Below are 13,199 nucleotides of genomic sequence, written 5' to 3' on the forward strand. Positions count from 1 at the left end.
AGAAACCTTCCACAGTGTTTTTTTTTCACCCCGTCATGATTTCACCCCCTGCATTATTTAAAAATATTAAATCCCCCCCCCCAAAAAAAATCACAGTCCTTGCATTAATGGACTCTTTGCAAGAGACCACTGGAAGGTCGTCCCTGCTTTCTCCCTCCTCCCTGCTTCCCAAAGATGAATCAAGTTCTCCGAGATCAAGAAAGTACGTCCTGGTGCTCAAAATCCAGAGGAGTCCGGCTGAGCGATTCTGCCTAGCTGCCCCTGTAGAATATTTCTGCTCCAGAAGCCGTCGAGCCTTGCTGGGAAACGTGGCCTTAAAAACGTGGCCTGCCTGTCCGCTCTCAGACTCCCCCAAGGCTCCGTTGGCGTTTCAGTTCCATTTTCGCGATGGCCGCCTTGTGGACTTCATCGGGGCCATCGGCCAAGCGCAGGACTCGTGCCCAAACGAAGGCCTGGGCCAGGGGCAGATCACTGCCGAGGCCGGCTGCGCCAAAGGCCTGGGGGGGAGAAGTAGGAAGCCAAGGGGAGGTTTTAAAGGTTTGCAAGAATTTGCAGGGTGGAGGAAACCCCCCCCCCCAGGGAATCCCTAGATCTGGGGTGGTTCAACCTCTGCGACTTTTAAGACTTGAGGACTTATATCAAGATAGAGATAAGAATAGAATGGCAATTGTTAGTGCTAGTATTATGAGAATAACTAGGTTTAGTGTTATTATTGCATTTTTATTAGAAGATACGTTAAGAAGGAAATGAAGAGCTTTACAATGTTTAACTGTTCAACGTATTCTAATTTATGGAAGGATGTTGCACAGAAATACTTGTAGCATGAGGACCCGGATTGTTGTTGGGGGCAATATGCTGACTCTGTAAACCGCTTAGAGAGGGCTGAAAGCCCTATGAAGCGGTATATAAGTCGAACTATTGCTATTGCTGCTTACTTGTACCCAGACGACACACTGCTTATGGAAAGATGGAATGTTTATATTTTTAAAATTGAAAAATAAATAAAAAGCTTTATATATATATTGTAAAATATGTTGTAAAAATCTAATAGATAACTTTCACCCTGGCTTCGCTGATAACGGATAAGAGCCTCTGGCCTAATGGCTAAGAAGTCTGCCTAGTAGTAATATAGCCCAGGTTCAAATCCCAGTATATATATAAAAAATGATTTGTGGACTTCAATTCCTAGAATTGCCTATGGCTGGCTGAAGAATTCTGGGAGTTGAAGTCCACAAGTCTTAAGAGCCGCCAAGGTTGGGCCACCCCTGCCCTAAATGGAAGGAGAGGAGTTAGGCAAGTGTCCGATAGCTGCCCTGGCTCTCACCTGGATCGCCCGGTCAATCACCCGGAGCGCCACCCTCGGAGCCACGACTTTGATCAAGGCAATCTCCAGAGCGGCTCCCTAGACGGATGGAGAGAGGAGCCCAGTGGGGCAAGAACCCCCTTTGGGAGGCCTTCCAGGCCAAGAGAAAGCATCCCACCGGACCCCCCCTGCCCCTCACAAGAAGCCCCCCCCTCCGCTTCCCAAGGCACAAGAGGCAGTAGGCGGTGCCTTCTGCTGCTGTGGCCGGCCTCCAGCCGAAAGGAGAGCTTGGGGTTGACAGCGTTCCCATCTTAGGGTTCCCCCCGCTTACCTTGTTTCCCACAGTGTCCATGAGATGGGCCGCCTTGAGGACAAGGAGCCGGGCCTGCTCGATCTCCAGGCGAGACTCGGCCAGATCCGCCCGAATGGTGCCCTGCTCCGCCAGCGGCTTTCCAAAGGCCACGCGAGTGGTCACCTGGCAACCAAGGCAGCAGGCGGAAGGGGTGATCCCACTAAGCCTCTGTGTCCCCTTCCCAAGACCCCCCGGAGTAAGAGCTGGCAAAGAGCCAGAGGAAGCAGCCGTTCCAAGGGACGCCAAGCTGCCTTTGTAGCGCCACTCACCCGCTCCTTCATGAGGGCTAGCGCTCTTTCCGCCAGGCCGATCAGTCTCATGCAGTGGTGGATCCTTCCGGGGCCCAGCCGCCCCTGGGCAATTTCGAACCCGCGGCCAGGACCAAGCAGGAGGTTCTCTTGGGGGACGCGGACGTTTTCAAAGGTCATCTCTCCGTGGCCAGCTGGAAAGGGAGGGATGTGAGAAGGGTCCGTTTTACGCCCAGGCTGTCCACCCCTTGGAGCTCCCCCCCCAAAGGGGCTTTGTCTGAAGTGACCGCAAAGGGGCTAAAGGCCAACACCCCCTCCCCACAAAATCCCTTAACAGCTAAGAGGCTCCGAGAGAAACCTCCCCAGCTAAACCCTCGCCTTTACCTGGGGCGTCTTCCAAGCCGAAGACGCTGAGCGGCCGGGTGACGGTGATGCCAGGGGAGTCCATGGGGACCAGCAGCATGGACTGCTGCTGGTGTCTCTGGGCTTCAGGGTTGGTCTTGCCCATGAAAATGCAGAGCTGGCAACGAGGGTCCAGGGAGCCTGCCGAAATGGATGAGAGGCCTTCTACGTTGAGATAAGGACACTCCCCGAATCCGCCTCTCCTTCCTTCTCCACTGCCGAGCAGGGAAAGCTGACTGGTGGTGGAACCAGGCTGTTGATTTGGGCCAATGTGCCCAAAACTTTGATCTCCAGGGAAGATGCCCACTTTGGCTTTCTGCAGGCTCCAGGAGAACCTCTGTGAGTGTCCATCAAAGGCAGGAAGAAGTCTGCCCTTTGTAGCATGGAAACCCAGGGGCACCTCAGAACATACCTGAAATCCACCACTTGTGCCCATTCAGAACGTAACCGCCTTGCTCTTTGGTCACAGAAGCCTCAATGTTTGTGGCGTCCGAGGAAGCGACCTTAAGGAGAGACACACTTCCTTGCAGGGGCCAGTACGCCAGCCCCTCCGTGCCTCTTCTGGGCCGGGCTGGAGCTCCGTGGATCCAAGGAGGAAGGGAAAAAAGGAGGGTTTGGGGGCACCGACCTGGGGTTCGGTCATAGCAAAGCAGGAGCGGATCTTGCCTTCCAGCAAAGGCCACAGCCAGCGTTCCTTCTGGGTATCTGTGCCGTAGCGGACCAACACTTCCATGTTGCCAGTATCTGGAGCAGAGCAATTGAAGACCTGGAGAAGGCAAACCACGATTAGCTGAGGGGGGGTTAGTCAAAGAGAGGGGGAAGCAGTCCCTGCATCTGGAAATGATAGGCTAGGACAGAGATCGGCAACCTTAAAACACCCAAAGAGCCATTGCGACCCGTTTCCCACAGAAGAGAAAACACCGGGAGCCACAGAAACCCTTCCCGTGCCCGACTATTTCCTGAGCGGCCACAAAACTAGCCTATGTGGTTGAATTAAACGTTCTTTTTTCCTCTGAAACTTGTCTTGGATTTCACCATGGCTGCCCTACTGGGGGTTGAAAAGCTTAAGAAACCACATTCCAGCGGGTGTCGCCCATTGGCGGGTGTAACACGTATTTTGAACAAGAGGGAGCTGCAGCAGAGGGATAAAAGAGCCACATGTGGCTCCAGAGCCGCAGATTGCTGGCCCCTAGGCTAGGTCATTCTTGGGTGGGAGTGGAGACGGCCCTTAACCCTTTGCAGAAGGGAAGAAGGCCAAGAGGAGCAGTAGACCAAGCACGGCTGCACCAGTGAAGCTAGCAGGGCTTCGGGGTCTGATCTGTGGCTCTCTGGGTCTGGAGGGATGGACGGCCCTTCCCGGACAGAGGAGGCGCACGGAGGACGTGGCCTCAGTCTCCTTCCGCCCAAACTTGTCCCCGTGGGGGCTTTTTCTCCTGGGTACCTCAGGGGCGTAGACCGAAGTCCCCATCAGTTCACTTAAGTGGGAAAATTCCACGTTGGTCAAGCCTGCTCCGTATTTCGCCTCTGGATCGCTCTCCAAGGGCAAGAAAAGGTTCCAGAGCCCCTCGGATTTTGCCTTCTCCTGCAGGACGAGAAGGAAGAGAGGCGAGAGAGAAGTGAGGAGCACGGGGGGAATTCTGGGAGTTGAAGCCCACGCATCGTAAGGCCTTAACTCCTTGCCTTCAGCCCTCCAACCGAAATCGGACCGTCTTGAGATCCGCTGCCCTTTTCTCTAGCCCCCTCTTATTCCTCCTCCCATGACTGATGAAATGTGAGCTTGTAAGCTTCTTGGGGCGGGAGGGTAACCCCCCCTCCCCTCATTTCATCCTTCTGCCAAGCGCCCCTCGATAAAGCCGTGTCCCTGTGGCCACCAACCACGAAGAGGTCCAGGTTTCTCAAGGACGAGGACTTGCCTTCAGCTCTTCTACCAGAGAATGTGGGGTCCACCTACTCGGGGAAGACTGGTGATCTCGCAGGAGCTGCTCTGACGGGTAAATGTGGGTCTCCATGAACCGCTTCAGCTTGCGGTGCAGCTCCTGGACGCGGCTGGGCAAGCCCTCAGGGGAGAGGACCAGGTGGGACGCAGGGCTCCGCGTGGCATAGTCTCTCTTTGGGAGCAACCTTGGGCCGGCCCAAGTCCCGAACTTCCTGATGGCCGGTCCGGAACTCGGGAGTCCCTTGAAGATCCGGAAGCCTTCCTTCGTGGCAAAATCCCAGGCCAGGCCCGCCATGGACTCCGCCAGCTTCCCGGCGCTTTCGGCGGTTGCTGAACTGGCCTGGCCTGGGTGGGAAAAGGCACTCAGTGGCTCCGGGCTCCGTGCCTTTGGGGGTTTTTCCCTTGGGCTGCTCCCAGCACTTTTTTTGCCCACCCACAAACCCCCAGAACAGCCTCACCTGCCAGGAAGCGCTTGTACACCCCCTGCAGGATGGCCGCCACTCTGAAAAAGGAAAAGGCCATGTAGAAGTTCCAGTTGTCGACCGGAGGGAGGCCTCGGTGACGGCAGTACATCTGCAGGTAGTCCTGTGCCGTGGGGATGGCCAGCTGGTTGAGGTCAGAGTCGCTCAAGCCTGGGGAGAGGCACGCTGGGTTAGGCCTGGCCGAAGGGATCGCGGTCTCGCTACCCTCTTCCTTCCCCATGGAGGAACAGAGGGGAAGCTGGAGCCTCTATGACAGTGTTTCTCAACCTTGGCCACTTGAAGATGTCCGGACTTCAACTCCCAGAATTCCCCAGCCAGCATTCGCTGGCTGGGGAATTCTGGGAGTTGAAGTCCGGACATCTTCAAGTTGACAAGGTTGAGAAACACTGTCCTAACCACTGCTGGGGAATTCTGGGAGTTGAAGTCCGGACATCTTCAAGTGGCCAAGGTTGAGAAACACTGCTCTATGAATACCCGCGGCAGGAAATCCACCTCTTCCCACCTGACTGAGCTGCCAATCCGGGTCTTCTAAGCCAGCTGGTGCAGGAGAGTCTCCAGCATCCCACCAACTCATGGGGTAAAGGCCCTCGTGGTCCCCCCCAAAAGAGGCCCTTCTTCTCTGTCAGCTCCAGAGACTGGCCGGCCGCTCGCCTGGAATGGCACGGAGTCTCCTGCCTGAGCAGGGGTTGGACTAGAAGACCTCTAAGGTCCTTTCCCACTCTGGCATTTGTGCTGTTTGATTGCGACACCTCTGTTTACACACACACACACACCCGACGCTTGGCACCTTTTACGATACTGCAATCCGAAGGCAGGAAATACGGCAGGCAATTATAGGCCACGTCGCAGAGCGGGTCCCCCAAGGTGGAGAGCTCCCAGTCAAGGACAGCCACCACTTCCAGTTTCTCAGGGTGGAAGATAAGATTGTCCAGCCTACAAAGAGCCAAGGTGGCGCAGTGGTTAGGGTGCAGTACTGCAGCCACTTCAGCTGACTGTTATCTGCAGTTCGGCGGTTCAAATCTCACCGGCTCAGGGTTGACTCAGCCTTCCATCCTTCCGAGGTGGGTGAAATGAGGACCCAGACTGTGGGGGCAATATGCTGACTCTGTAAACCGCTTAGAGAGGGCTGAAAGCCCTATGAAGCGGTATATAAGTCTAACTGCTATTGCTATTGCTACAAAGGGAAGAGCTGCCACCCCACAGAAGCCCCGTCAATCACACGTTGGAACTGCAACCCCAACCCAGCAGGCGGCGGCTGCAAACGGAAGGGTCCTCTGAGTTGGGGAGGGGTCCCGAAACAAGTCTGGCTTGGCAAGAAGTTTCTTTCTTCTTCTTCTTCTTAAGAAAACTAAATGAAGTCTCCTTTTTTCTGGTTTGGAGGTTTCTGGGGGCTGATGGGGGCTGAGCTCCAGGGTCTTCCTAATTTTAATGAACTGCAGAGCCAATTGTCTTGGGGGGGAGGGGGGGAGGACGAGGACACTGCTCCCTCCTCCCCATTTTCCAATTGGTGCCCATTCAGCAGAGAAAATTAAAGCTCCTGCATCAGCTGAGAACCAAAGGCAGGTTGGTTTCCCAGGCTGGAAGGGGGTTTGCATTCTGAAATGTGTTTTATATATATATACTACAGTACTATACTACAGTACAGTCTCCCTCTATTTATTTATCAGCACAAATATAACAAATGTAACAAAAAGGCAACAGTAAAAAAATATTGGGTTTCTGTCTGGATGGTCTCTTGTGACGAGCCGAAGGACAGAGAATGGAAGTGTGACCTTCCTCCCATATTTGGGCATACCAGGGGTTGTGACTTTAAATATATACCTTTCACCCTGGCCTGGCTGATAAGGAGTCGAGCCCTGTAGCTCAATGGTTAACACATCTGCCTAAGAGGCAATAGAGCACAGGTTCGATTCCCAGCAAGGGTATGGCTAGCTGATGAGAGCTAAATAGCTTGAAATAGATCTATACTAGTCTCCCTTTATTTATTTATCAGCATAAATATAACAAATGTAACAAAAAGGCAACAGTAAAAAAATATTGGGTTTCTGCCTGGATGGTCTCTTGTGACGAGCCGAAGGACAGAGAATGGAAGCAGTGATCTTCCTCCCATATTTGGGCATACCGGGGGTTGTGACTTTAAATATATACTACAGTACTATATATATTCCCAGTAAGGGTATGGCTAGCTGATGAGAGCTAAATAGCTTGAAATAGATCTCTACTACTCTCCCTTTATTTACTTATCAGCACAAATGCAACATAATATATATATATATATATATATATATATATATATATATATATATATATATATATATATATATATATATATATATATATATATACACATACATACATCATACATACATACATACATACATACATACATACATACATACATACATACATACATATATATATATAGTATTTTTTGGACTATAAGACACACCAGAGTATGTCACACCATGATTTTGAACAGGTAAATTTAAAAAAAAAAGTTTTTGCACTCTGCAGGCCTCCCAAACCTTCTGCACACCACGTTATTTGCAAAAAAAAAAGAGGGAGGGGGGGCATGCAGAGCTTTGGAAGGCTTGTAGAGCGCTCCTGGGAGCTGGGGAGGGGGGCACAAATGGCAGTTTTTTCACTCATTTTTGCCCACCCCAGCCCTTAGGAGCCCTCTGGAACGAGCTCCCCGTGGAGATCCGGACCCTTACTACCCTCCCGGCCTTCCACAAGGCCGTTAAGTCCTGGCTGCTCCAGCAGGCCGGGGGCCTCTCGACATATCCAGCCCCTCGGAAACTGTGACTGTTGTGCATTTTAAAGTGTTGTTTTGTGTATTTATCCCCTTCCCTTGTTTATTGTAAGCCGCCCGGAGTCCTTCGGGAGTGGGCGGCATACAAGATCAATAAACTCAACTCAACTTTGCAGGCCTCCCAAACCCTCTGCATGTCCATTTTTGTGAAGGGAGCAGGGTTTCGGGAGGCCAAAAATGCTGTATTCCGTGTATAAGACACAGCCAGATGTTCTCCCTTTGTTTGGGGGGGGGGGAAGGTGCATCTTATACTCTGAAAAATACAGTATACATATATATATATTTCTCTCCCCCCCCCCCCTTTCCTGCTTCTAAGAAGGCTTCTGTAATACCTGTAGAAACAGGACAGGTGAGCCAGTACCTGAAATCTCCATGAACAACCGACAGCTGCTCGCTGGCTGGAAGGTGGGAGGGGAACCATTTGAAGAGCCTCTCCATGGCTGGGATTGTGTGAGTCTCCGTGGCTCGGTACTGCTTGCCCCAAGTCTGGATCTGCCGCTGGACGTAATTGCCTACAGCATTAAGACCTCCGTTAAGTAACCTTTATCCCGTTCTTTCTTAAAAAAAAAAAAATAATCCTGGAAAAATCAGTTTTAAACGGCTGCAGGTTTACAATCTCAGAAGAACAAAAAAACGTTTCCGAGTTTAATTTTCCTCTCTCATCTCATCACCTGAAGGGCTTTTTCTTCCAGAAATGTCCCTGTGCCAAGCTAAAGCTTCCTTTCCGCCACTCATTTTAGCGGAACCCCAAAGACGAGAGTTCCTGCCAGGGAGCAGCGGAGAGGCGCTTGACCTACCGTGTTTCCCATAATCCTCCAGGCCAGCAGCTTTGATGCCCACGCTGTGGATTTGACAGAGGACGCCGTTCATGGCCCTGTAAACCTCCTTCCGCTGGTGGGGCTCCAGCTCTGGAAGAGAAGGGTCCTTGAAGATCCGGCCGGGGCTGTACTCCATCAGGTAGAAGGGGGTCCCGATGACACTAGAGCCACGTCGGGATGTTAGTAGGGGATCAGGATGTTTTTGGCCCCCCCAAATACCATCCCAGGCATAATTGGGCCCACAACTCACCTTGAATCTTCGCATAAGGCCAGGACTTTTGGAACAGGGATGCCGGTATCCCTGAGGGCCTTCAGGACCCTACCCAACAAAGAGAAGAGAATTAAGAGGGGAAGAAGTGCTGTGGGAGGAGGAGGAGGAGAAAAAGCGCTCTACATGGGGCTGCCCTTGAAGAGTGTTCGAAGACTCCAATTAGTCCAGAATGCAGCCGCGCGAGCGATTGTGGGTGCACCAAGGTACACCCACGTTACACCTAGCGAGCTGCACTGGCTACCTATTAGTCTCTGAATCCGCTTCAAGGTGCTGATCGCTACCTATAAAGCCCTACATGGCATCGGACCTGGGTACCTGAGAGACCGCCTCCTGCCGATTACCTCTCTCAGACCAATTAGATCGCACAGGTTGGGTCTCCTCCGGATTCCATCTGCCAGCCAATGTCGGCTGGCGACCCCCCGGGGGAGAGCCTTCTCTGTTGCAGCTCCGGCCCTCTGGAACGAGCTCCCCGTGGAGATCCGGACCCTTACTACCCTCCCGGCCTTCCGCAAAGCCACCAAGTCCTGGCTGTTCCAGCTGAGAAGCATCTACCTCCACAGAAATTGTGAATGTTGGCTTTGTTTTTAATATGTTGTCTTTGTCTTGTTTCCCCTCTTTCCCTTGTCTTTTGTGAGCCGCACGGAGTCCTCCGGGAGTGGGCGGCATACAAGACAAATAAATAAATAAATAAATAAAAGAAGAAGAAATAATCATAATAATAGATGTGGTGCCCTTCAGATCTTTTGATATCTCTTGCTGCCAACTAACATCCGCAACAAAGAAGGCTGGGAGCTTTGCTTGTTAGCATTTCCACATAATGGGCAAACGGGGTGTCTATTGATCGCTACATTTTTTTACCTGTATTCTCTCTCTACCGCGTGAGCGGAGGGCAAAAGCTTCCCTGGCGGCTTCTTCCTTAGAACCAACCGATGGTCCCCAAACCTGACGTAGTAAGTCGGGTTGGACTGCCCGTGACTGAACTGGCGCAGCTCCAGAGAACCTGCAGAGTCGCGGCAAAAGAAGGAGGGTCAGGAAGAGCACAGGAGGCCCCGGGGAGACCCTGCACAGAATTCGGGGCTCCCTCCATTCTATCTCTGCAACCCCGCCGGGTGGAGAGAGTCTGCAGAAGACGTCCGGCTCTAATCAGCACCCTCCTTCCATTAAGGTTCCCTGGCCGCCTGGCCTGCTAAGAGGAGCACCCCCTGAATACTCCAAATAAAGACCCACGCAAAAGGGTCTTTTCCATGCAAAAGGGGAACGTCAACTCCTGTACCTTTCGCTTGGGCCCCCAAGAGGCTTCCAAGATACTCTTGAAGAGGCGCTGTGGGGATTTCCATGGCCGGCCTCACGGAAGAGGCATAAGGAACCACGCAGCGCAAGGGGAAACCGAGGTAGGCCTCTAACTCTTCAACCGCTGAGTCTGCCTCATCGACCTGAGCAGAGGAAGGAATGGAGGAGCTGAAGCAGCAAAGAGGCTTAGAAGAACCCCGTGTTTAAAACAAGAGTTTCCATGCACGAAGGAACCCATATCTGCAAATATCTCAGCTGGGAAGAAATGGCAAAAAAGTGGGGCTGGATATTTATATCTAGAGCAGTGTTTCTCAACCGACTTTAAGCCCTGTGGACTTCAACTCCCAGAATCCCCCAGCCAGCTGTGCTGGCTGGGGGATTCTGGGAGTTGAAGTCCACAGGGCTTAAAGTCGCCAAGGTTGAGAAACACTGATCTAGAGAATAGCTTCGAAAAAAGTCTTAACGGAATGAGGTTGGCTCAGCTCTGGGAAGACACGTTTGAAAAGCGTCTTCCTTCCTGCGCCATTTTTTCACCTTCAGGGTCTTAATGCCAAGTTGGCTGGCAGCTTTGAGGTTCTGCCCGACGTCGTCCAGAAAGATGGACTCCTTGGCCAGGACACCCAGGCGCTCCAAGCACAGCTGGTAGATCTGAGGGTTGGGCTTGCACACCCCTTCCCGACACGATTCCACAATCTGGGAGACAAATCAGGGAGGGAGGGGGTGGGGAAGGGGATTCGGAAATGAAATAAAGATAAAACAGAAAAAGCCAATGGCGTCTTATGTTTCACGTGAGGGTTTAGGGTTGATATGTTCTTCCTTCCAGGTTTGATTTATGGCCTAAAAGATATTAACCAAGCAACAACAGAGTGTACTTTTTAGTGCAGCTGATTCCATCAAGTAAGGAATGTGGCTAGCCAGATGCTCCCCATTCATCTTTTTTTTAAAGATTATTTTTTAGTAAAGGCAGTTAGATCCTCATCACTTGAACAAGGAGCTCTGAGGGGCTCAAACAGCCAAAATACGGAGTCCTTCTAAGTTATTCCATTATGGGAGCTAGGTAGAGAAAAACATAATCCGTTTTCCTTCACCAGCCCTGCGTACCCTTATGCAAGTTTAGGCAAGCATAATTATTAAACTACAGCCATCGTAATGAAGTAACAGCCCCAAGGAACGGGAGTTTCTGTTTCTGAACTTACCACATCAAATTGCTTTCTGTCTAGAGGGAGAAAACTCTCTCCATTTTCCAGATAAAAGTTGTTGGTCAAAACAGCTGTCTTGAGACCGCTGCCTCTGATGCACTTTACGGCCTCCGTCATAGCAGGGAGCTGGTCTGACATTTCTATTCTGGTTAATTCAAAAAGGAAAGAGTCCACTGGAACATCAGCATTTGCCTGGGGAGGGAAAAAGAAATGTAGAAACAGGGTGGGGTTTTTTCCAGCAAAAAAGTAAACATCGATTATCTTACATAGTTTATAAATTCGGAAGAAAACTACCCTAATTTCTGAGGTGGCCTGGTAGCCGTGAAGAGTTTTATACTCCCAACACAGTGATTGGTTTTTTCCATGGGACTCTCTCAAAGTGCTTCCCCGTAGATTCAGCTTAAGGCTCCCCTTCTCCCTTACTCACCCCACAGGAATCAAAGGGGGAAAACTGGCTTACAATGCTGGAGCACTGTTGTCTGAACTCGTGCAGAAATTTGGCCCACTTCAGCTCGCCTCTCATGAATCTCATCCAGGGCCTGTCCTCACCCCCGGATCGTAAGGCCTCTTTGATGGTGCCGGCGGGGACGCGATTCCGAATCTCCCAATCTAAAGAAAGGCAGGCAGTCCAGTTGAGGAAGTCCGGGTTCCTCTCTCGGGACACGAAAAGATCTTAAGAATAATGTAGCGTGTGGTGCAATTCAGCAGCACAGGAGTGAAAACCATCACCGGGGAAGCTTCAGGAATTAGTCTGAGCTGGTGCTCAGCCACTGAAACAGTTTTCGGTTTCAAAACGACTTTTCCCTCCTGCTGCTCCAGAAGGTGATTTGATTTTTTGAGAGATTTGAGAGTTTATTTATATGCCGCCCTTTTCCCTGGGGGGACTCAGGGCGGCTTACAACTCGAAGGGGGGGGGGGGGAAACAAACATTTAACACGTAAAACAGTACATCATTAAAAGCACAACATTCATACCATTCGGGTGGGTTACAGTCTTTAGCCCCAGGCCTGACGGGATAGCCAAATTTTAAGGGCTGTGCGGAAAGTCTGGAGGGTGGTGAGGGTACGAATCTCCACGGGGAGATCGTTCCAAAGGGTCGGAGCTGCCACCGAGAAGGCTCTCCTCCGCGTAGTTGCCAGTCGGCATTGACCGGCAGATGGAACTCGGAGGAGGCCTAATCTATGGGATCTAATTGGTCGCGTGGAGGTGATTGGCAGTAGGCGGTCTCTCAAGTACCCAGATCCACTGGTGGGAGAAATTCAGCAGCTGAAAGCAGACAGAGCCAGCCGAGGGAAGAGGAGGTGAGGGTATAAACTCTGGGAAAGTCACCTACCCGTGGCCAGTTTGTATGGAGAAGGAAGGAGAACGCCACCCATGTCAAAGATGACCGCTCTGTAGGCACAGGATGCGTAATTCCTCCACCGGGCCACATCTGAGGCTTTGTTCCAGAAAGGCCGAAGGATCAGTGCCCTCCTCCTCGCAGGGCAGCCGCAAAAGGCTCGGAAAACTCTCCCGAAGCCCATGCTTCTGGGACTGTGCATGTCAAAGGAGAAGGAAGGGCTTTTCAGTGCAAGAGAGAATATCTCGGAGCATATTTACATGGAATGTACTCCCTTAGTAATACTGGGATATATTTTTTGAAACAATGCAAATGATTGTGTAGATTTCTTTTAAAACCCTGTCACTTAGACCAGCGTTTCTCAACCTTGGCAACCTGAAGATGTCCGAACTTCAACTCCCAGAATTCCCCAGCAGTGGTTAGGACAGTGTTTCTCAACCTTGTCAACTTGAAGATGTCCGGACTTCAACTCCCAGAATTCCCCAGCCAGCATTCGCTGGCTGGGGAATTCTGGGAGTTGAAGTCCAGACATCTTCAAGTTGCCAAGGTTGAGAAACACTGACTTAGACATCAACCCCCAGAAGTCCCCAGCCAGGAATTCCGGGAGTTGACGCCGACCCATCTTTTAAGTGGCCAAGATTGAGAGACCCTGTTATAGCAGCATCATTTCTATTTTAAAAAAAATTTTATTGCAAATTTTAACATATTATTATGAACAAACTGTTGTCTGGATCTTTTCTTTTATGT

The 13,199-nt window shown here is 51.2% G+C and overlaps 1 protein-coding gene across 1 annotated transcript; it reads right to left on the minus strand.

Annotated features, from left to right (window-relative positions):
• Positions 1-93: 93 nt before the first annotated feature.
• ACAD10 (acyl-CoA dehydrogenase family member 10) lies at positions 94-12,899 on the minus strand. The gene is made up of 20 exons (XM_087705457.1): positions 12,447-12,899; positions 11,574-11,722; positions 11,111-11,305; positions 10,449-10,607; positions 9,898-10,057; positions 9,483-9,624; positions 8,604-8,672; positions 8,333-8,514; positions 7,897-8,047; positions 5,511-5,656; positions 4,700-4,873; positions 4,219-4,586; positions 3,747-3,887; positions 2,934-3,071; positions 2,718-2,808; positions 2,288-2,446; positions 1,925-2,097; positions 1,635-1,778; positions 1,325-1,402; positions 94-497 (listed from the first exon to the last, which is right to left on the minus strand). Exons 1-20 carry the CDS (start codon positions 12,652-12,654, stop codon positions 342-344), a joined length of 3,183 nt encoding a protein of 1,060 aa, XP_087561583.1. The 5' UTR covers positions 12,655-12,899; the 3' UTR covers positions 94-341.
• Positions 12,900-13,199: the final 300 nt, after the last annotated feature.

The sequence above is a fragment of the Thamnophis sirtalis genome, unplaced genomic scaffold, assembly GCF_051295495.1.
Source record: "Thamnophis sirtalis isolate CommonGarterSnake01/CBP01778 unplaced genomic scaffold, rThaSir2_p1.2 scaffold_2, whole genome shotgun sequence".
Lineage (NCBI taxonomy): Eukaryota > Metazoa > Chordata > Lepidosauria > Squamata > Natricidae > Thamnophis > Thamnophis sirtalis.